Source organism: Quercus robur, chromosome 6, assembly GCF_932294415.1.
Source record: "Quercus robur chromosome 6, dhQueRobu3.1, whole genome shotgun sequence".
NCBI classification, from domain to species: Eukaryota; Viridiplantae; Streptophyta; class Magnoliopsida; order Fagales; family Fagaceae; genus Quercus; species Quercus robur.
Genome location: NC_065539.1, coordinates 14817265 through 14842168, shown reverse-complemented (window position 1 = coordinate 14842168; position 24904 = coordinate 14817265). Strand labels below are relative to the sequence as shown.

Genomic DNA, 24904 nt, shown 5'->3' with positions numbered 1-24904 from the left:
TGAATTGTAACAAAGTTTAGATTGAGATATGATGAGATAGGATAGGGTAGAGTTATTTATATTTTTTGAACTTCTTGTATTTGAATTTCATATAGCTGTACAACTCTATAAATGATAAGTCCCAAATCAGATTGGTTTTGGGTTTGCAAATTATATCAGATAGTTATTATCTTTATAGAGATTGAATGCGATTTCTCATATCTCCTAGGCAACCAGTTAGGGTGTCTAAAAGTAGAGGATCTGGACTTGCATATCTTTGGGGAATGTGATTTTTTAGATTCATAACCACAATTTAATTGATGAACATTGTTTTGCAGCTAGTTTTATGGATAATGTAACTTTAAAGAATAACTGTGTGTGATTGTTTGGGCTATGCTAGTGTTATGGATTATGTAACTCACCCTTGCATTAATTTCAAACATGGCGTTTTGAGGTTAATATGAGCATCATTTTTGCGACAGGACAGTATACATCACCCTAAGTGATGCAGGAAACAATGGGCCTAAGGCCAACCCCTGATATTGAGCCTTGGCTCAGCTGCCACATTTAGGTAAAACTAAATTAGTGCACCAAAACAGAGGAGGGCAAGTGGACCTTACATCTTACTTTTAGTAGATATGTGAGGTTTGTCAATCCCAAAGTCATCCTCCACCAAGCCAACGCAACATCTATTGCCAAGAATTACGAATGTCAGAAACAAGTAACTATTTCTCCAGTTCTGATGGCCATTTTTGTGACTTGGAGAACTGCAGAATTAGGACGTCCCTGAAACTTCATTCATTTGGTAGGAGGTTTTATAGTTGTCGCTATTGGTCACCAGTAAGTACCATATCCCAATACTGGCAAAATATTTGTATTGTGCGTTAAAGAACCAATTCGTTATATTTCTATTTATGTGTTGTATTGTATTGTGCAGGATGATGACCGTGCATGCAAGTTCTTTAAGTGGTTAGATACCAGCATTTGTTGTACGCGTGGTGCAGCAGTAGCACCTATAGTTATTGCCAAATTCAACCGATTGGAGCATGCGGTGGAAGTTGCCAATGAAGAGTCGAAGCAAGCACATGCCTTGACAGCTGCAGCATTGGAAAGGGAGCGAGTTGCAAAACGAAAGTTTGAAAGAGCCAAGGTTGCACGCATGATTTCTGAAGATAAAGCAAAGAAGTTGACAATAGCTTTAGTAGTCTTGGGGGTCATGTTTCTAGTATTGCTTATTTTGTCTACTAGGTTTGGGGAAGTCAAAATCAGGCAGATGTGTCTACCATAATGGGATGTATATGTACGTAATAACTGCAAGTTGTATTATTACATTTGTTTTGTATGTTAATTGTACTATTGCAAGTCAGTTTATGATATATGTAGTTGTACTTTTTAAAACAATGTGGAGACGTTTGATGGAGATAATGTTATTGCTAAGTTTAAAGAAGATTGTAAATTTTGTTGTTGTATATATGTGTCTATATATATATACACAATTGGCCAGCCATTGATAGATTGGATTCTTGGTGTCTCACAAAAAGTGAGAGCTTTTATTATTTTTTTTTGTACAAATTCCTCGTAGTTTACTGTTTCAATCTTAAAATCCATTGAGTTTACTATAATATTCAGATTAGATTGGACTCTATTCAGAAGTCCCTTGTAACCAAGAAATCTATTGTTGCAATACTGATAAGTTTCACATATAACGATACATACAACTTCATAAATCCAAGGCTTTACAATCAAGTACCTGTGAGCTATTCAATTCTGCTTGACAACAACAAAAAAACCATAATACAAAATGCTATTACATTGAAGTTTGTGAACCATCAGTTATGGTCCATACATATCGATTCTGTGATATAGTCCCGAACCTCTTTCATCTCATCTGAATCCAAGTAAGAGACCACATCTGCCACTTGATCATAATGACCGCCCTCACTACCTGTATATGTGTCCCGTGCATAACGCGAATGTCGAACGTCATTGTCGTCATGTATTCTAATAAAGTTGTGAAGAACCATTGTAGCAACAATAATTTTATTTTGAGTGCGTATATTGAAGCCTGGCATACATCTCAAAATCTTCCATCTATTCTTCCAAACTCCAAAAGTTCGTTCTATGACCGAACGAAGTGATGAATGGAGATAATTAAATCTCTCCTCTGAACGATGCAGCTGTGAACTTCTTTGAAAATCGGGGATGTGGTACCGCTCTCCCTTATATGGTGCAAGGAACCCTGGCTTCATCGGGTACCCTGAATCAACAAGATAATATTTTCCTGTAAACGAACACGTTTATTATATTAGAATTTTCACTACGTAATACATACTTTAATACTGTAATTAAATTGCATATTTACAAACCAGGTGGAGGTTTTGGAAAGTTATTTCTCTCATTATTCAGGCAATTTAAAAAGATCTTGGTATCATGCGCTGAACCTTCCCATCCCACACACGCGAATGTGAATTTCATGTCAAAATCACATGCGCACATGCAATTTACTGTTGTGACCCCTTTCCTTCCTCTATATGGGTGTTGCTCATTTTGTGGTAAGAGCACGGGGACGTGAACCCCATCAATGGCACCAATGCAACCCTAATAATTGCCACAAAAATGCCATGTCAAAATGAAATACATGGTATGTCCATACAGATAACAGGAATACAATCATGTCAAGATACCAAATTCACAAAGTACCATGAAATGTGGCCAATATCGATCTGACTCCTGAATATGTGATGGCACGGTACGAAATGTAGGATCATCAGGCTTGATAATGTCTGGTGCCATAACCGTGGCTAACAAGGTAATTACCGTGGACACATGTCGATGCACTGTCTCACCAGAATGTTGAAATCTATCCTGCATCATTCTGTTACCCATGCCACTACCAAGTACCACCAATGCCATTGCCACTGACTCCTCCAAGCAAACTCTTTTGGTACCGTCATATCCATACCGAGTGCGCAATGTATGACACAACTGTCGAAACACATGACTTGACATTCTAAACACATTGTGACATTTCTTCTCATTTCCATTTAATGTATACTGTACCCATTCATACCCTGTTTGTATATTCGTATGCATTGGTACTTTGGTCATATAAGTCTCTATATAAGCTATGACACTTGCACACCCAGCTATATATGCTGCAAGTACAATGTCGTCGTTAATATCAAAGACTGTGTCCCTGCATATGTTACCAACTTTAATTGCATGTACAAAATCTGGAGTGATACAATAATATGTACCCCAAAAAACAAGTTATTAGTATAGAAACTTACTGGTACTGGGAATCAGATGAGTCGTTTAGCAAATTCATCCTTTTGAATACCTTGAGACTTTTTTCTTTTTATGTCTGTGGAAAGCCAATACACACATATTCAGCAATCACCTTGACATGATTTCATACGGACACTGACACTACACAGGTACAACTATTTCATTTGGGTAACAAATAAAAGAAGAAAATATTAGCAACTGAAAGAATTCAATGGCTACATGTGATCTAAAAAATTTATCAGCATACCCTTGTTCACCTTCACAACAAACTACTGCATTGGAAAGATGTACATGCAATTCCTAACAAAAATAAAACCACACACACAAACAATTAAAACAAAGGCACGAAACTCATCTGGTACTGTTCACGGGCTGTGTGAACAGTACCCGTGAACAGTACCAGAGAAGCTGCTGGGTGCTTTTGCACCCAAAAAAAAAAAAAAAACAAACACTCATAAGCAAAAAAATAAGGAAAAAGAGAGTAATTGGAGATATGTATTAAACTCAGCTGGTACTGTTCACAGGCTGTGTGAACAGTACCCGTAAACAGTACCAGAGAAGCTGCTGGGTGCTTTTGCACCCAAAAAAAACAAACAAACAAACACTCATAAGCAAAAAAATAAGGAAAAAGAGAGTAATTGGAGATATGTATTAAACTCAGCTGGTACTGTTCACAGGCTGTGTGAATAGTACCAGAGAAGCTGTTAGGGTGCTTTTGCACCCAAAAAAAAATAAGACAAAAAAAGCATAAACTCATAAGCAAAAAATTAAGCAAAAAGAGGATAAATTGGAGAGGTATAAAACTCATATGGTACACAGTGCACATACACAGAATCCTGAAAAACAAGGCCACTCAAATATAAATAAAGAATCTATCAAACAATTTATCTAATTTTTAGGACCCCTTCAACTTTCCCAAATAAACCATATTGAACTACTAAACTATTTTGATGTCATAAAAAAACACCACAAGTAACAAGTAAGCATACAAAAGATGACAATTAGTAACCATTGTTTTACATACACACCTATGGCAAGCATATAGTTTGTGCCAATACAAAAGTCTGAAAAAAAAAAAAAAAGAGAGTGCAAGAGGTACATAAAAATAATCCGATCGCTACAACACCAAGAGGTACATAAGGATAAGCAACTAGGGATGTAGACAAGCCCCTTTCCTTCAGAGAACATGAAACTGAGGGTTGATTTCGTACTGCTTCTCTAGCCACCTCAGCTGGACCTCCTTCCTCTCAACATTAGCTGCAAACATGTTCCTACCATCTACGTTATTCATGAAGAAGAAGGTGCTGAACATATGAAGACGATCATCCGCTTGCACCCCAAGAAGAGTTAACACCATGTCCATAATTGCTTGCATCTCATTAGCTGCTGTGGTGCGAAATGGTGTATTGTGCGTACTTACGCTTCTACTTTCAACAATATCTGACATGCTCTTCAAAGAGTCAGACATCTCTTGCATGGTTGAACGCTTCTTTCTTGGTTTCTTGCAAATTCCCCTAAAAAGTTGAAAAGCGCTTGCCAGGCCCTTCCCCTTATTCACTGCTGGTCTTGCTCTAGACGATGCTGGCCCTTCAACTTCCATTGGGTCAACTGAGTTCGCAGAGGGTTCACATTGGGGGTCAACAAATTCTTTGCTATCAGCGGAGTCCCCAGACCCTTCGGTGCAATCATTTGGTATTTCACCACTTGTGCAGAACGCATGTTTTCCCGTTGCAATCGTGCCTTCAAACATGATTTCCATGGACTTAATATTCGGCAATGGTTTGTTTTTATAAGTTGCCGCCTTGGGACATGCCTACATGTGGACAACCGGTAGTTAGAACACAATATTAGTTGTAGACAACTGAGTATTTCACAATGATGTAAAGTGAACTAACCTGAATCTTTCGGGTCCACCACTCATCAGTCATGTGAATAACCCCAGTTACAGGATCATAACCTAACCCAGTCTCACTAAAACACTCCTTCCAAGTCTTCCAACACTTTCTCAGATGATCCCATTTGTTTTTAAACTGCGTGGGAGTCACCACTTTTCCCATTTCACCTAACTGCTCAATCACTTCATCAACCCCTTCCTTTCTCAAAAATCCATTATGCTTCTTGCCGTCTAGGACTTGGGCAGCAGACAAATCACAATAAGCTTTTAATTCTTTAGGATCTTTCCACCCAGTTCTAACTTCATTACCATCAGCCTTCGGTTTCCCATTACCATCAGCCTTCGGTTTCCCCTTACCCATTTTTGTTACAACTTCCTTCTATACCCATTAAGACATTCCAACAAATAGTTTATATGCATATCATAATCAGTTACCATGGCCACATGCAAAATGCAAAAAGTAAACTAACATATATAATAGTCCAACTACAACAGAGGCAGCTCCTTGAAACACCCAAAATTAGATGAATGAGAGAGTAACCCACCTACTAATTTCATGGAAAACACAAAAATCACAGACAAACGTTGAACTAAAATTACACACAAACGTTGAGCACAAACCCACAGATTGAATAATAGTCCAACTACAACAGAGGCAGCTCCTTGAAACACCCAAAATTAGACGAATGAGAGAGTAACCCACATACTAATTTCATGGAAAACACAAAAATCACACACAAACGTTTAACTAAAATTACACACAAACGTTGAACACAAAACCACAGATTGAAGTGTGTTCATGGAAAACAATATAATTAGACAGCAATAGATCATAGAGTATGAAAAGTTAGACAGAACAGTACCCGTGAATGCAGAGACCTAGAGTGGCGGTAGCGACGTCCTAAGCGGAGAGAAGCTGAGCTCGTGCGAATCACTCTGGGATGGCTTCGTTTGTTCCGTGTGGGATTGCAGTTACCCTGTTTCAGCTCTTCTATTGATGGTTTATTGCGGGATGGTGGGTAGGTGCGCTTCATTGAAGACGATGAGGACGGGGCATTGATGAAAATTAAAGACATCTGTGCCGGGTAGTTGAGAGGAAGAAACGGAATGCACAAAATTAGCCGTTGGGGAGAACGTTATGCTTGGGTCAGGACAGTGTTGTGAACTGAACATCAATGGGTTCGTTGAATATGTTTTCTGTTTAATGCTCTGGAGTTTATTAATGAAACGGTGCGTTTTTCCTTGTGGTCAGCATAGACGGACAGCGTTCCAGCGTTTTTAAATGAAATGGTGCGCATTGTTTTTCATTTCGCGTTTCAGCATTTTGGAGCTACGTTTTACTGTAGCTGGGTCCCACGTTTTGGAAAAACGCAAACGCAGGATTGGGCAGAAAACGCCCAATCCAAACGCAACCTAATACTCAATTGATATGCTTAACTGAAATTAGTCATTTTGAGTGTGCTTTAATTGCTAATGTGGCACTTGGTAGTAATATTAGTGATATTGTGTCATTCATCTACTAACTCTGTTGTTTAGTACACTAATCTATTGTGTGTTTTTTAATTCGTAGAATGGTGATGGTGATGGTGATTCTACAGTGGATATCCAGTCTTCCGGTGCTCAGCGCTTATCATTTGATGATACATAGTAGGCAATACTTTGGGTACCTATTTTGGAGTAGGTGATACGTAGTAGAATGTATTCTTTTGTGCAGAACTTTCTATATAGTTAGAATGTATTCTTTTGTGTAGGACATTGTACATAGTTGTTTAAAATGTATTATTTTGTTCAGTAGGACATTGTACATAGTTGTTTAAAATGTATTATTTTGTTCATAACATTCTAGACACTTGGAATGTATTATTTTGTTCATAACATTTTAGACACTTGGGATATATTATTTTGTGTATAAAATTCTAGACATTTGGGATGTAATTATTGATATGGTGTAATTAAATATATTTAGTTTCTTGGTTTTATGTGGTATGGTATTTGCTATTGGAAAATATGAATTGTAGTTCATTACAGTTGCTAAAAAATAGGTATTGGAAAATATGTATTTTAAGTACATTACAAGTGCTAAAAAATATAAAAAAAGAAAAAAAAAAAAAGACCTATACCGGTGGAATAGGTCCTTTTAAATTATATTCATTCAAAACCTATACTAGTACTTTTGAGAACGCTGGAATAGGTATAGCCTATGCCAACGCTTTTGAAAGCGCTGGCATAGGTCATTTTAAATTATATTCATTCAAAACCTATACTAGTGCTTTTGAGAATGTTGGAATAGGTACAGCCTATGCCAGCACTTTTGAAAGCGCTGATATAGGCCTTTTAAATTATAGTCATTCAAGACCTATACCAGCGCTTTTGAGAATGCTGGAATAGGTACAGCCGATGCCAGCACTTTTAAAAGCGTTGATATATGTTTTTTTAATTATATTTATTCAAGACCTATACTAGCATTTTTAAAAGTATAAGCCTTTTAAATTATATTCATTCGAGACCTATACTAGCGCTTTTGGTATAGGTCATGAATGAATATAATTTAAAAATCATATTGTTTAGGATCATTAAAAGACATTCTAGTTTAGGCTATGAACATATAGAGAACTTAAATGACCTAATTTGGCGATTGGTAATGTTGCAAATGGGTGAATTTCTGGGTTGTCACTTGTTCTTTCATTATTCATTTTTAGAGCACCTTTTCACGGTTAGGGACCACTCATATGTATCAGTTTATAAAGGATTCCAATAAGTTATTCATTCTGGTAGTATCCATTCAAGTACTTAAATAACTGCCGAAACTTTCTTTATGCATGCTACTTTATTATTATATTTATTTTTCATCCAGGTTTGAAGATTGGAGTTCTCAAAGATTTTTGGGTTCTAGACAGAAATATTCTATTGATAATGGACCACAATTGAGAAAACCAAGATCAACTTTTGGCAGTGTTTTAAAGATTAATGGCATTCCTTTTATAGGTGATTAGCCAAGTAAAGAGTCAGGTCCTCATCCTAGGAAGATACTTCTTGATCCACAGGGTCAAAATCTTCCAACTTGGAATAAAATATTTGTGCTCTCTTGTGTCATAGCTGTTGCCTTGGATCCTTTGTTCTTTTACATCCCGGTGATCGATGACAAGGATAAATGCCTTGATTCAGATGAAACTCTGACGATTATTGCTTGTGTTCTTCGTTCACTCTTTGATGTCTTTTATATACTTCATATAAGCTTACAGTTTCAAGCTGCGTTTATTGCTCATTCTTCTCGAGTATTTGGAAGGGGTGTGCTAATAAATGATTCGTTGGCTATTGCAAAAAGATACTTATCCACGTACTTCTTGATCGACATTCTGTCAATTCTTCCATTGCCTCATGTATGCATGTGACAATTGATTGGTATGAAGTATCATTACTCTAGTTTATTACAAGAACTCTATGTTCTTTCTGCAATCATCACAACATTTAGTTTAGCCCCCACTGTAGTAATAGGTTTGCACTTTCATTGGAAGAAACTTGCACCCCAACTTGTTACTTCGCCATCAATGCAGGGAGTTATGTTTTGTTCACTTTCATTTTTGCTACTGTTACACCAACTTAAGGAAATGAGCTTACGTAACAGATTAATGGATTGGTAATAAATTGGTTTGTTTGTGGTAGGATAATTTTATGAATAATTTATTTCCTCATTTTTTTCTGTTTTGGTTAAAAGACATAGTAAGAGTTAAGCTTTCTTTGAGGGAAACTTAGACTTCCAAGTTAGTCTAGTGAACAATTTAGAGTTTGGGAAATCATGAGTATCTTTATATTCCAGCACTACAACAAGTTTCTCAACTACATATGGGCTAATAACAATAGTGGACAGAAAGCACTTCATGTCAGAAAGGTAAGAGATGCCCTTTAGAAATTAACATTGGTGTGAAGTTTCTCGCTAGTCAAAGAGAAGAAAAATTGAAATAGTTTTAATCCTCATATTATTTACATGATTAAAATCAGGGAACAATTAAAGCATGGAGAAGATGTCACAAAGACATGCCTTACAAGAGGGATGTTAAGAGTGCTGTAAGCTATCATTTTTATCTCAATAGTAGAGGTTATCGAGCTCTAATATACAAGTTTGATAATAGTCTTCTTTCCACAAATGACATAAAACAAGATAAGAGCAAATGAAATGTTTTAACTAGGCCTAATATTCTAATTGGCAACTCAAATAAATAAAGATTAAGCTAGGAAAACCAGATTGAAGTGTATTAATACTGTATGTATCTATCCTGCAGTGGTGATCATGACATGGTTGCTCTGTACATAGGAACCCCAATTGTGGATCAAATCTCTAAATTTGTCCATTGTTGATGAATGGCGTCCATGGTGGATAGATGATCAAGTTGGAGGATAGACCTATCCTATGGTTGTACTAATGTATGTTACAATGTTGAGTTCTTTTGCAAGTTGTGATTGTTCAGATTTTTATGCAGATTCACAAGGGGATACTCAAACCAACTCACATTTGCTACAGTAAAGGCAAGAGTGCTATTCAACCATAAGTGTTTTGTGAAGTGAAAGTGAGTAGAATTGTAATTAGTATGACTTTTGCAGGGAGGGGGTCACACAACTGCAAAGCACAGGCCAAAGGAATGCTATAACATGTTCAAAATGTGGATTTCCCATTAGCCATTGTAATTGCTTTTTATTACCAGCTCCGGATACCAGATATGCTAGCAGTTGCTAATAAATGCCAATTAATAAGGCCATGATTTGCATGTCACTTGTTTTCACTTTATTTATTTGATTTGAGTTCTGTTTAAGTAAAAAGAACAAAGTTCAGAAAAAAAAAATCTCTCTCTTTTCTTTGTTCTTCTTCCTTTTTTTTTTTTTTTTTTTTTTTTTTGGGTATAGTGTAGGTCTATATGTTTATACATATATACACACATTACACAAAACAAGACTTATGGGGTCCTTAATCAGGCTTCAATCAAGGCCAATTGATATACCTTGCTTCAAGTAACATTAAAGGATTTTCTAAATTCAATGCTAAAATGGCGTGACAATTTGGCACCAAATATCCAGAGGTCTTCTTTTCAAGTACATACATATTTACCATTGCCTGCACACCCTTGACGTGATGGCCACTCCACAAATACAAAGTTCTTGTGGGGTGGGAGGCAATGGTTGGAGTTTAAGTCATAGGGATGAAACTTCACACATATATGCACTTAAATTAAGTTAGAGTATAATTTTTGTCTTGTATATAAAAAATGTACACAAACATATCTTGTTAAGTCACAATAATTTTTACACACACACACACATACATATATATATATATATATATATTTATATCTTCTGGTTTGAAATTCATAAGAATTTTTACCGAATTTGAGTTGAGAATTTTATTTTTTATTTTTTATTCTAGTTCACCACTAATTTCATTTTATCTATCTATATATATCTAAAAGCTAAAGTGTATAATTTATTATTACTATGCTCTTGTTAAATCATATAAGCATAGAATTTCGGTCCACTTTGGTCTATTTGGTCATTTTGGTCCGCCTAGGTCCATTTCGGTCTACTTTAGTGATGCTTTGGAATGAAAGGTTTACGTTGAAAAATGAGTTGTTTCATAAACAATTATGTCACATTCTTAGCATAATGTTGGTAGGTTCTTCTGTATCATCATAACCTTCTCATTCTTTTATAGGTGAGTGTCATAATATTCTTAGCACAATTAACTTTCTATATGATATGTATTAATTCCTTACATAAACAACATGACTATGTAAGGAATCAAAACATATCATTTCTGAATTAAAACATATCATATAGAAAGAAATTAATAATCCACATATTTTTACCACTCAATTTTGAGAATCTCTAACTTTCAAATCAACTTCAAGGAATCTCCAACTTTTTACATATCAATCTATACAATTATCTATATATATATTTAAATAAATTGCATGACTTACTAAAAATGTCATATAATTAACATTATATTTTTGGATGGTCTCCCTCCATTTCAAACATACAAGAAGTTCGTCATTCATTCCTTCTTCATATTGTTTTGGATGTTTTTCTCAAAAAAAAAAAAAAAAAAAAAAAAAAAAAAAAAAAAAAGGATGTAAACTGTTTTCCTTGAAGATGAAATGACACTAGAAGGCCCTACTGGACTCCTCTTGCTCTGTTGACTGGCTAATGAACTTCATACAAAGTCAAAAAAATTTGGCCCATACTATTATCTTTTGGGCTGCCCTTTAGGCCATTATTGGGGGGAACTGTCATCTATCCACCTTTGCCTCTGTAATCTCAATAAAAATCCTGAGCGACGTCGTTCCACGAATATCAGAAACCAACGGACCAGTTTCTGGTGCAAGTTAGCTCAGTTCAACAATTAACACATTAGAGTCTGAACCAAAAAAAAAAAAAAAAAAATGTTAGTGAGGAATAGAATCCTGAGTGTCCAATTCGCTTCTCTCATAAACCCTTCTTCTTTACTACCATTTCCTAAACCCACACTCTCTTTCCCAACCCGATATCTCTCCCACTGGACCCTCCGCAACCCGACCCACCGCCATGTCTCAGCTTCAGCCTCTAAGACTACACAGACCCGACAAATCTCCGACGCCGCCCGGTTCGTCCGGACCGTCCTGTTCGTTCCGCCCGGGGTCGACCCGGACGAGGTGACAGAGGACATGGTCCTGCCCGGCTCCAACATCGTTATCGGACCCTACGCGGGTGAGTCTCGGATCAAGGAGGTGGAGTTCGTGAAGAGCAGTGGGAAAGCCAAGGAGTGTCCCAAAGATCACCGGCCCGAGTTTGCGATTCTGGGTCGGTCTAATGTTGGCAAGTCTTCGCTTATCAATGCTCTGGTTCGCAAGAAGGAAGTTGCTCTTACATCTAAGAAGCCAGGTTTTTGAACTTTCCTAACTTTTTATGGTTTTGTTGGACTTTTTGGGTTTCTGGGTGTTGCTTATTTGGGTTTAAAACTTTGAAATTTGTGCAGGAAAGACTCAGCTTATTAATCATTTCTTGGTGAATAAGAGCTGGTATATTGTCGATTTGCCTGGTTATGGGTAAGTCCTGGCCAGCAGTTTAATGTTTGAATTTCAGCTTTAGCAATACGTCTTTAGCTGTTTACTTTGTGAAATTTAGTATCACAATATGAGAATATAAGCATGACGGTTAAATTAGAGATACATGCTATGAAATTTCAACTATTATGCACTTCCCGTTTGGAGATTGTCTGCAAATTTTGTGTTTTTTTTTTCTTTTCCTAATGAATTATGGTAAGAAGGGGCTGTGTGTGGATAAATCAGCTATATAAGTATATATTCAGCAGCAACTCTGAAGAGCACACAATACAAGCAGAGTAGCTACATTCTATGCAGATCTGCTCTAGCAGCTGAAGTACTTAACTTATGGAAATTCACCAACCACACACAATTTCCCGAGTATGAAAGCTGAAAACACTGCTAGGAAGCACGAACATTTCATTTAGGATGCCGTAACTATGTCGTATTCGTGGTGTCATACCAGTGTAAATCCGGCCGTTTTATGTTATAAATTTTTAGAAATTGCTCATGTCGCTGTGTCGTGTCCGTGTCCGTGTTTGTGTTTGTGCTTCTTAGGAAAATAGACCTATTCCTAAGCAAATTTTGAAATATAGGACTGCCCCAGATGAGACATAATCTTCTTTATCATGCAAAATCTTTTACAATTCTGCAAGAAGATAGGTTTTATCTAAAATCTTCTTTGATTGGTGATTTGGTAGGAGTTCTCAAATGACACTCTTCCTTGGGCATAACAAGTTTGTAGGATGATTTGTGGATTTTTGGGTTTAGAACCATTTTAGAAGAAGTTAGGGTTCAAAAGAGTGAAGATTTGATTTATGGTGGACAAAAGAAGAAAGAAACTGAAATAGAATTTTTTTTTTTTTAGTATTGTGAACAATACCCGTGAGAAAGAAAAGAAGAAAGAAAGAAGAGAAAAGGGAGGGAAAAGAACACTAAGGCTAATGTGCTTCAATACTCATAACACTCAAAATTTTATTGATCAACTCCCTTGTCTAAGTACAATAAAACACTTAAATAGATGCCGCTCTTCTTCTAATAGAACTAGGACTTAAATTGGTAAACAAAACCCTAATTGAATTGAACCAAAGTCCACACATAGAGACCCATAAACTAAGTAAGACTTACTTATTAATAAGAGAAAACCTAAGATCCATAGTGACCAAATAAAATATAAAAACCTAATTAATTAACATGGACACTTATTCTTGGGTTTTGCCTTAACCATATACTTCCAGTCTTCCACCAAAGATATTGTTTCTCTAACCATGCTATGGACCGTCACACCATTGCACAGCAAAGAGAATGTGTTAAAAAATACTCTGTACTATGATTTAGCAATTTTAAAGACAAACGTGGCATAGCCAACCCGAAATAATTAGCTTTTAGGCATTGTTGAGTTGGTTGAGTGTACAACATAGTGATATACATTGCATTTCCTTAAAAGTCATCTATTTTCTCCTTTTTGTTTTGTGGAGGAAGGATCCATGACGTACGAAAAATTTGGGAAATTATCTACAAGTGCTTGTGATGGAGTTAGGATTAGGTGAATTTGTGGATCTAGGTTTTTAAAATTTGATGACCAATGGGTTTTGGGGTTGTGTTAGGAATCAAAAGGTAGTTTGATGAGTTATTTGATGACTATTTGGTGGAACATATTATGTGGGGTTTATGGTTTTGATTGGCAAAAGAAAATGCTTGCTTTGGGTTGTAAGGAAGAAGGAAAAAAAAAGAGTTTTATGTTTGTTAAATTGCTGCATGAACAGTATCCGCAGATAATATCAAAAGAAAGAGGAGAAGAAAAGCAAGAAGAGAAAAACACACAAAAGCCAACATGCCCCAATGCTCAAAACACTTAGTACTTTTTTTATTGATCTACTCCATCTATTTTTGAGTACATTGAGCATATAGACATATTACATAAGGACTCATTCTTGAATTATTAGTTCAAGGACTCCTAGTTTGACTAGTAAACTTTTATTGATATGTTGTAGTTTGACTAGTAAACTTTTTTGATTTGTTGTAGTTTGACTAGTAAACGAGAAATCTAATAAAGGTCAACTAAACTACCAAAATACTCTTAATCTGTAGGGATTGCAAAAATTGTCCCCAAATACAAAATTAACCATAACTTGTTAAATAAAAACCCAAATTAAAAAAATCTTTTAACCCTATCACACATATAGATAGGTCTTCAAAGCCGCACAACTTTCATTTCAATTGGACTTCACACGTGGGCCCCATAAAATAGATCTTGAATAGACAAATGTGCAAAGAAGTAGCAAATTAATCTTCTATGGCTGCATCAATCCAGGCCATCAAAGTCTTGGATCTCTTTCTCAGCTTTACTTGGCCCAAACTGTGGTATATGGCCAGTTTGGCAGTGAATAGAACTGAGCATTGCCTGTTTACTTTTAGGGGCTGGGCATGTGATGCAGCCATAACCCAAACGTATAATTTTCAAATAACAATCATAAATCAAAGCAATTCTTGTGGGTTACACTCAAAGACACATAAATTAAGGCAAAGTGTATTTAATTGATTTAAAACGAAGCAAAATGTTTAAGTTTTACTCAACTTACCTGCCCAAAGATGGAGCAATGCTCGTCAATCCCTTATTGTCAATGCTCTCGCTTTAAATCTCTGTGGCTTTTTTTTTGATAAGTTTTAAATCTCTGTGGCTTTCAGTTTGAGTTACATGCAATTTCTGTTTTCAAGGTTAAAATTTTTGTTTGGTAGGATTGAGTTTGTGCTTTCTGAAAACCCTAAATGAAATGGGAAATTGGGGATATGGTCCTCAGTTTTTTATCGTTTGGTGTGACCAATGAATGCATGCCACCTGTCCTCACCATTTATTTTATAATGGTTTGATCTGTGTCAGATAAATTATTACCTATATTTTTGGGTGTGGTGGTCCATGTCAGATTAAGTAATGCCATGTAAACTTAGCCAAAAAAAAAAAATAATAATCATGCCACATAGACTCAGCAAGAAAAAAAAAAAGTAATGCCACATAGGCTTTTGGTTAGACACATAGGACCCAAAGTTAACATAAGTGGATAGAAGGATATAAAGTATAACGTTTTCAATGGTTAACTTTTAAAGTTCCTGGACGAAACCAAACTTTATGTAAACTTTAAGAACGAACACAATATTTTTACCATGTTAATTGATAGTCAGGTATTGGGAGCTCTTTCTGCTTCTCTAGACTTTATTCTTATAGAGGCAAATTACAATAGAGAGAACTAATTGTGATCATTCTCATTATTATAATAATTTCCTGGAAGGATAAATGTGATGCAATGGAATTCTATATATGTATCTTGTTTCTCCTCTACAACTACATAATTTGATGTCAATGTCCCTATCGCAGAATTCTTCAGTCTAATTGATACTTTGTGGTTCAATTTATTCACAGATTTGCTAAAGCCCCAGATGCTGCTAGAATGGATTGGTCCTCATTCACCAAAGGCTACTTTTTGAACAGAGATACTCTTGTTGCTGTCCTACTTCTTGTTGATGCAAGTGTTCCACCTCAGAAGATTGACCTAGACTGTGCTAATTGGCTTGGACGCAACAATGTATGGTTCCCTCTGATGTTTTAAACGTTCATATCGTTGCTCGCTTACCACTTGGTCACTGCCACAATGCTAAATCCAGTTCTCATCTTGGTATTTCTGCCATTTTTCTGTGCTTTTCAGATACCAATTACCCTTGTTTTTACAAAATGTGACAAAATGAAGGCAAGCAAAGGAAAAAGGCCTGATGAGAACATCAGGGATTTTCAACAAGTGATCAGACAAAACTACAAGGTACATCCCCCATGGATCATGACTAGCAGTGTTACTGGTCTGGGCAGAGATGACCTTCTCCTACATATGTCACAGCTAAGGAACTACTGGGATCAATAGGAGGAAATTTCAAAGACCACAAGATGTAATCCACCTGAAGAGAAGGTAGGATTTTTCAATTGAAAGAAGCTAAAAAAGGATGCATATTTATCATGACAATGAAGAGCGCAAAAACCTAAGGACTTGAATTTAGTTGCCTACAGTTGTTTTTACCAGCTTCATGTCCTGAAGGAATTTGGCTGTGTGTTGGGATATAACATTCTCCATATGTATAGAAATGAATGATATTTGTGCTTTCTTGCCCCATTATGTTCTTTTTTATGTTGGAATATTGGAGAGTTACTTTGGGATATTTTAGAGGTGGGGTGCATGTGGGTGTTATAGCTCCTTCATGTCTAATGTGGTGCGTTCGGAAAGAGTGCGTTCGGAAAGAGAGGAATTGGTGGAGTTATCTTTGACGCACCTTAAGTTCCTTTTCCTGAAATCTCATACGACTGGAGCTCTAAATCTTATACTTTCTCCGCTTTTTCTTTCATGGACTTCTGGAATGGTTTGCTAAATCATTGTTAATTTCTCAGCCTTTGTAATCTTAGTTCATTCTTCTTCTTCTTCACTGTTCTGCTGTATACTTTCCCGTGTATGAGAATGGTGTTTAAATGAATCTTACATTACTTATTAAAAAAAAAAAAAAGGATTGTGCTTTCTTGAAAGATTTTTATCGATCATATGTGATGTGGTATGTGTGTTTTATTTTCTTAACATCATTCCTGCCAGTGGTCCTTGAATATGGCATCCCAATCATAAGGGAATGGAGAAGCATGAGTCATGCATTTACCAATCCAAAAAAAAAAAAAAAAAAGCTCCTGAATTGTGAATGTTGTATATATATACAAGGCAGGATGTATATAATATTTATAAAGTTGAGAGAATTTTAAATTAAAATCAAGATTGTGTGTGAATCCTTAAAGATCCTTTGTGTAAATAGTCAGAAGGTTTTTGTTTAAGGAGTCTTGACTCCTAACTTGATCGTTCGAGACATCTTGATTTATGACTTGATTCTAGGTTAACTAGTTGAACCGTTAGTGAAGTATTTCCTGATCTTTCTGTTTTTTTTTGGCACCTTCTTGATTGAAGGTCGATCGGTTGAGTTCATGAGTTCAGCCAATCGAAGTGAAATCTCGGTTGATTGAGATCTGGGACAACGGTTTTATATTGAATGTTGCAAAAAAAAAAAAAAAAACGATTTTGAAATGTTTCAAATGTCAAATAAAGTTTTGTAAACATTTGTTGGTATTGAAACTAACCAAGGTGTCTCCAATGTGGAGCTAGGAGTTTAGCTTGGAGTAGCAATATTAAAAGGCAAGATTGAAAGTAAAATTAAGCTGAAAGTAAGATTAAAAGACAAGTAAAATTAAAATTAAAAGGATAAGCATTTTTTTTATCAATCATCTATTTGTTTTTTCCATTGTTTAATCGCAAATTTCCCGACAATAAATTATATTTTTCCTAAGTGCCTTCTTTTTGTTGTTAAGTTGAGTAGAGAAATTGAAAATTTTAGGCATATTCTTTAGGGATGTGCTGCTTATTTATCAGGTTAATCTCTATGTTATTAGCAAAAATCCGAGTGAACATATAAAATAGCACTTTTCTATTACAAAAAAGAAAAAGAAAAAAAAGAGAGAGAATAAATTAAACCAACATTCTTGACATTTGGCAAAATGACAATCTTCCAAATGATGTCTCTCCTTGAAATTTGTATAAATGCAACACTTAAGTTTTCGCTAACAAGATCTTTTTTTTAAAAAAAACTTCACATTGATTTATACATACGAAAGGAGGGAAGTTTCATTCATCCATAAATTGAAAGGAGAGCATCATTTTGTTCATAATTTGTGTAAGAATCTTTTGTAAAAATATAATATTCCATTAGTTTAATGACTGTTTAGATTTGATTTTGTCAATTAAATTCTCAAATTGTTTCAATTTGAAGTTTTTGTCAATATTCATTATTAATCTTCATTATTCTGGGTAGTAACATGGTGGAGAAAATGTGAATATCGTTGATAAAACTTTGCATTTTTCCTAAATTTTATTCATAAATGAATTAGCAGCCTTTAAATAGCGAGGTAGAGAGAAAAGGTTTTGCTTAGAATAAGAAAGTTAGAAATGAATCTTCTATACAAAAAATTGAAGCTAGTTATTTACGTGAAACATAAATTTTATTAATGCTTTATTGTTTCCTTTGCTTTTTTACTATCTAGCATAATGGATATTAACAGCGGCTTCAATTGAAGTAGTTTCATGAGTTTAGAAATTTAATTAACAAAATTATAAACCTATACCTCAATGTAAAACATTACTCCTATATAAATTCTTAGTCTTTTTATGTAATTTTCCCAATAATTACTCAATAGTTTCAATTTCTCAAAATCTTTTTCCCACATTTTGTCATATATCTTTTGTAATGAACTTCTATCACGGTCTTACAAAAAGTGTCTTTCCTAAATAGCATTTACATAACTGTTAAGATTTTATGGAGTTTTTAGAGTCACTTTGTTATGAAGTTTTTAAAATCATATATATTTATTTTGAAATGAGTGAACTACATTTACCAACATTTTTAAAAAATGTAAATTATCACTATTTTTATATTTATTTAAATTATTGATGATGTGACAATCTATTTCATTCATTTCAAAATAAATGGATTAGATTTTAGGCTCTATAGTAGAGTTATCCTATGTATTCTTTATAACAAATTTGCAATTAGTACATTATGCCTATGGTCTTTGGTAATGATTCCATGTTACCATTACCATACTACCTATCTAGTAACAAAAATTATTAGAAAATTTTTATTTAAATCCTATTTTTTAGATGGTATAACAACTAACAAATTAAACCCCATGATTTATGAGATTTAAAAAAAAAAAAAAAAAACTTCGAAATTTCAAAAGTAATAAATTAAATTTCAGCTTATATCGAACCTCAAACACAATATCATTTCTCTTTAAAACCATCTCATAAAATAATTTTTCATGAAGAGAGTTCATTCTCGCTGCCGGAATTATTGAGGCTTGGGCTTTCTCATCTAGCTCCAATCTGTGATTGTATAGATTATACTATTAATTAATTATTAATCACTTTTGGTGGACCAAAGCTTGATACAAAATCGTACCAAATAGTACGAAATATTTTAATAGTAAGATGGCGTGAAGAATTGTTCTTTTAATAATTTTTTATTAGTTTACCGACTGACAATGGACATGCAGAACACGTGGGCGAACAGTTGAACTATTCTAGTCGTACTCGTACCTACCTTATCATGCAGGAACCCCTACTTAATCTGGTACAAATAGTATACCACAGTAATTAGGCCATGTATTTGGACATTGATTAACGAGTAAGTCTAGAGGCATTAAAAATTTAGTTTATCCAAAAAAAAAAAAAAAAAAAAATCTAGAGACATGCATTAAAAGAATTTCACAATTAATTTCCTAGCCCCAACTAATAAGAGTATTCAAGTTAAACATTCTTGTTTATTTTAATATAAGAATTTTTTTTTTCAAAAATATCAACATTGTAATATTATTTATTCTAAATTCTATTTTATTAAAATATCATTTAAAATTTTTTTTTTTTGACATACAAGTGATACAACTACTATTCACTTTATTACACTATTACTGTAATAATTTTACAAATTTAAACATTTTTACATTGATTAATGCCGGCCCTATACATACATATATGGGCTCACAAAAAATGCATGAAAATCCTTGGTCACACCATACGTGTTTCAATTTTATACTTCATCAATGACAAATAAAAATAATAAATGTGAAAGATTGATTTTTTTTTTTTTTTTTTTTTATATATATGATATAATTTCTACTCTGACTTAATCTAAGTGTATATGTGTGTGAAATTTTTTCCTGAAAACTTGAACCTCGGTCCTTGCTTTTCACACCTCACAAGCACCAAGGATGTGTGGTGATAAAGATTGAATTTTTTTATTCCACAAGGATATGAACTCCAACTCAAATTGTAGGCCTACATGCATGAGGTGGCACTGTGGAAGAAGATAAGACTCCGTAAAAGTCTAGTGTTTAACGAGTGTAGTTAATTTCTCACTTTCTTGACATGCATCCATCCATTTGTATTAGAGTGCAACCAAATCTAGTCTAGCATTGTCCTCAATTGAGTCTGAAAAAAAAGTTCATGGTTTGAATTTTCGGAAGAACACCAACGAAGACTACGGGTCACAAATTCTTTTCCGTACTCGTTAACACGCCCAATAATCTAAATGTGGAATGTTAGACCATCTATTGATTAGTCTTCGCTCAGTTTCCTTTAATTCGTGAGAATCACAACTGCAAGGAGCAAACGTCTAACTACGGCATTGAAAGTCCAGTTTTCTGTTTTAGATTATAGTGTGCTATGGTCAAAGAAGGATGAAAGTTCTCATAAGCCAATGAATTTCACCGTCATGTGCTTACTCTCTAATCAGCTAATAATGATGCAAGAAACTATATGAAAGTTCTCACACGCCAATGAATTTCACCTACATTCATGAATATTATATTGCTTCCAATGAATTTTAATATAAACAAAAATGTAGTACTAGTAAATAAAAAATGTAACTCTAGATTATCTTTGTCTTGGCTGAACAATATTTATATTATTGCTGGCAAAGAGAAGGTGAACGATAACGAGTTCAACCATATACATGATAAAAGAAAGAGGTTGTGATCGAAATTGTAATTTATGCATTGCAGAAAGAACAAAGGGAAGTAAAACCAGACTGCTTTGTATATTAAAGCAGTGGAGTGACACTGGTATATATATATATATATAATATAATATATATATACACACAGAGTCTAAGAGAAAAAAGTACTAAAGAACCGTGCTTTGTTCCAAACTGGAAAGAGTTCCTGGACTCATAAGAGGGTAAGAACACCAATTAAGGGAAGAAGGCGACAGACTCATCCCAAGCGAAAACGCAGCCTCTTCACTATCAGATATTTTCTGGGGTTTCATTTCCCGAGATGTTAAGTCCTGGTACTCTACTGCAGACAATGGTGGTTTCGATGTGGAATAGTGGAGTTGTGGAGGCACAGAAATGTTTCTGTTATACATTAATGGTTGCGTGGAATTGGCAACGTTGAGTGGTGGAGGCGCAACGCTTTGAAGACGCTGCTTAGACTGAAACTCGGTTGCACCAGTGAGCTTTTGAACAAGGTCCCTGAAGTTGATAGGGTCTACCTTGTATATTCTAGGTGGTGTTGGTGGAAGTGGAGCCACAGGCTTCTTCCATGGCTTTGTGGGTGTCTTTTTAACCGTATGGAGTGAGGAATTAAAGGGGTGTGGGAGTTTTGCACTCTTTGTTTCTTGAAATTTTTGTGACAGATAAGTGGAAGAGGACGAAGAAGAAGAATAAGCTTCCATATTTGGTTTGTGAGAAAGAGAAATGAAAATGAATGAAAGTTCTACCTTCTATATATAGATGGTTTGAGGAAAGATTCAAGGCAAGTGAGCATGAGATAAAAGAAAAGATTACGACTTTTGTGAAGCCCTTTGTGAAAAATTCAAACTTTGTTTTGTCTTCAGCCGTCGGCGGAATCTGCGATGACACACATACATGCAATGTGGTCGAACGCATGGGGTTTGACCCTCTTTTTTTAAGACATATACATATATGACCTTTCATAATTTCCTTTCTTTCTTTTTCTGATCTTTTATGTTCAGTCATATGTGCTCATTATTGAGAGGATTAATTAGTGTTTTTTAATTAGAGAAGCTTAATTAGTTAGCTAGCACATAGCAACTAGCCAACTAGGCATAAATAAATTCATTGTTTGATTAAATTAGTGTTCTTTGGGATTCACAGAGGGGTATTCAGCATTGTTAATATATTTAATGGTAATTGGAGAAGGTGGTATCTGGTGGGAGTCACAACTAGCCGCCTCATATATAATTATTTGTGAGCAACTTAGTCGTCCTGCTTTTATGTGGCCCTACTTAGAACTCCTAGAAATGCCACACGCGCCCTTCTAAATTGTTGTTTTTATCTTTGACCAATTGGATTAGCTTCCCTTTTAATTTACTGCAAGATCTTAATGATTTTGATAGTTGAAGATACCATTTGGATTAGCTTCTCTTTGTATGAACATAAATAGTTATTTTAGACTGGATGCATTATTGTCTCTTTCTCGTATACGGTATACCTAATAACACAGGCATCAGTACTGTGTTCCAAATTTTCTACTAAATTGTCAATGAAGTGTATGGTATAGAATCTATAGATGAGTTTTTGGTTTCAAACTCCATCTGAAGTCTGAACTCAACCAAGACTTTTACAACTTGCCCTTTGCATCCTCTTAATGGTTGATGTAACAGTTCGTGTGAGCATTTATGGAAGAATATTGTCATAATACTTTTTTTGTTTTTTGAGAAACAATATTGTCAAATACTTATGGCAGAGCAATTTGAAAAGAATGAAAAAGAGAGTTAATGCGAGAGTAGTTGTTGTTGCTCAACCTAAGGATAAACCAATCCTCATGACTTATGAGGCCTGCACACGCAATCTATTGCGATCGGGGATCAAGAAAAAATGGGAATTAACTAGGAGAATTTTTACTTAGGAGTTTTAAGCTTATAAATGGTATTTGAAGGAAACTTAGAGACAGGTTTTGAGTCAACAAAGTGCAGCTGAATGCGCTCATGATTTCCTGAGAAACATATGGCGGCTTTTTTTGTGTGCCAACTATTCTGTTTTTGTTAAAAAAATTTATTGTGAAACCCTCCCAACTTATTTAGTTATATAGCACATTTTTGGAATTCAAGTTTAGCAAAGTCAATTTCAAGTGAAACTTGAGTTCCAAACATAATGACAAAAAAATGCTATATAACTAAAAAAAAAAAAATCAAGATAAGTCAAATTTGAGTTTGGCAAACTTGAGTTTCACTTAATTTTAAAAAAGTGCTACATAATTAAATAAGTTTGAACAAATTTTTTTGAATAAATATTTTTGCAAAAACAAAATATTTGGCAAAAAATAAAAAGTCAACTTATAGGAGCAAAATCATGTTGTGAAAAATGAAAGCTAAAGAAATGAACTTATAAGTGTTACCATAGTTTAGACTTATACATCAACTACCTAATTGGAAAAATTCTTAGGTACTCTATGGATAAATTGAGCTTACTTTTCTTACATTCATAATAAATCTCACCATGAATTTAATGAGTAAATCCTATCATGAATGTAAGATAAATAAACACTATTCTCCATACTCCGAAAATACCAAACTATCACTTATACGCAATTGTATAGGATCTTGTAAAGTGCAATTATTTCTTAGAAAAAGCTCTGGCGTCAAAGCAATTATAAGCATTATTATTGTACTCTCAATATAGGGCTATCTTCTTTTCTTTTCTTTTCTTTTCTTTTGGTGAGGACAGACTTAGTTTTTTTCCAAAATAAGAAACTAAGAACTATCGGTCAAAATTTTGCACCCTTTTTCGTATTCATTTTTTCTAAGAGTTCTTTTTTTCTTCATTTTGTTTTTTTTAAGGTTTGTGTTTTCTTTTCCGCCATACTGGTCAAAAATTTGCAACTTGATATTTTTTGATTTTTTTAAGGTACTGTTTATGTTTAACGTGCTAATATTGTGCAAGTTGCATGTCTCCCTCGAGCTAATCAAGGAAGCGCGTGATTTACAGTGCCTGGCTTCTACCTCCCGTGAACGAATCACGAATCACGGTCACGTGCCCTATAGACTTTGCCTTTTTTGTGGGGAATTTAATTTAATTTAATTAATTAATTATTATTTTTTTTTTACCCAGAAAAAAAAATTTCATAGAGTTCATCATTCATTAGTCATAACAGAGATTTTATGGGCTATGGAGGCCTGGATGGGCAATCCTGGGTTTATAGAGTTTAAGTTGGGCTTTATGGGTTGGGCTTTAGACTGCTACTAACTCGACCCTATATTTTTAGCCCGTGGAGAATTCCCCTAATTAATGGCAGAGTCGCAGAGCCACATTTTGAATTTAAAATTAAAAATTTTTTTTTTATAGTATTTGAATTTTAAATTTGTCATTCAAAAATTTGAGTTGGTTTCCCCAAAAAATATTGAATTAATGCAATGAATTTATACATATGCCAACTGAATCAAAAGCTCTTAGAGCAACCGCATTAGCTAGTACAAAATTCCTATCTATCTTGCAAAAAAAAACTTAGATTATGTTTGGTAACAGTTTTTGTTTTCTATTTTTAAAAACTTGTTTTTGGAAATATAAAGAAAAAAAATTCTTACATTTTTTAAATAAAAAACATGTTTGGTTAGTTGAAATTAAAAAGATAGTTTTTTTTTTTTAAAAAATAGAAAATACTAAAATATGTTGTTACTAAGATTTGAACTCTAATACTAACTCATTAAATGAGATAGATTTATTAAATTAAACGCGTATTTTCATTGACTTTTGAAAATTAGAAACTGAAAATAATATTTTGCATGTTTTCAGTTTTCTTCACAAATTGAGTTTCGAGAACAGTTTTTGTTTTCTGTCCATTTTGAGTTGCCAAACAAGTTTTTTAGTTTCAAAAATAGAAAATTGTTTTTGGAAACAGAAAATAAGGAGAAAAAATAATTACCGAACATACCCTTACTTTTTCTATTTTATTTAAATAATCATTTTCCTCATTTTTTTTTAATTATTTATCTCAAACTCTATCTCTCCACTCACGCTTATCTAAAACTCTTCTCTCCATTCACGGTCTCAATTCAAGCACCAATACTTGCCGATCCACAAGCAC

The 24904-nt window shown here is 34.4% G+C and overlaps 5 protein-coding genes across 5 annotated transcripts; 2 read left to right on the top strand and 3 right to left on the bottom strand.

Annotated features, from left to right (window-relative positions):
- The first annotated feature begins 597 nt into the window (after window positions 1-597).
- LOC126732932 (uncharacterized) lies at window positions 598-1341 on the top strand. Its single transcript, XM_050436007.1, has 2 exons — window positions 598-819; window positions 917-1341. The coding sequence occupies exons 1-2, from the start codon at window positions 688-690 to the stop codon at window positions 1265-1267; spliced, it is 483 nt and encodes a 160-aa protein (XP_050291964.1). The 5' UTR covers window positions 598-687; the 3' UTR covers window positions 1268-1341.
- Window positions 1342-1808: 467 nt separating this feature from the next.
- Window positions 1809-3307, bottom strand: LOC126689886 (uncharacterized). The gene is made up of 4 exons (XM_050385051.1): window positions 3270-3307; window positions 2680-3175; window positions 2346-2577; window positions 1809-2260 (listed from the first exon to the last, which is right to left on the bottom strand). Exons 1-4 carry the CDS (start codon window positions 3305-3307, stop codon window positions 1809-1811), a joined length of 1218 nt encoding a protein of 405 aa, XP_050241008.1.
- Window positions 3308-4444: 1137 nt separating this feature from the next.
- LOC126689885 (uncharacterized) lies at window positions 4445-5522 on the bottom strand. The gene is made up of 2 exons (XM_050385050.1): window positions 5163-5522; window positions 4445-5080 (listed from the first exon to the last, which is right to left on the bottom strand). Exons 1-2 carry the CDS (start codon window positions 5520-5522, stop codon window positions 4445-4447), a joined length of 996 nt encoding a protein of 331 aa, XP_050241007.1.
- A 5985-nt stretch (window positions 5523-11507) lies between these two features.
- LOC126732930 (GTP-binding protein At2g22870) lies at window positions 11508-16688 on the top strand. The gene is made up of 4 exons (XM_050436006.1): window positions 11508-12070; window positions 12165-12234; window positions 15650-15812; window positions 15933-16688. Exons 1-4 carry the CDS (start codon window positions 11593-11595, stop codon window positions 16140-16142), a joined length of 921 nt encoding a protein of 306 aa, XP_050291963.1. The 5' UTR covers window positions 11508-11592; the 3' UTR covers window positions 16143-16688.
- A 4015-nt stretch (window positions 16689-20703) lies between these two features.
- On the bottom strand, window positions 20704-21567 carry LOC126732929 (uncharacterized). Its single transcript, XM_050436005.1, has one exon. The coding sequence runs from the start codon at window positions 21531-21533 to the stop codon at window positions 20982-20984; it is 552 nt and encodes a 183-aa protein (XP_050291962.1). The 5' UTR covers window positions 21534-21567; the 3' UTR covers window positions 20704-20981.
- Between the last annotated feature and the right edge of the window lie 3337 nt (window positions 21568-24904).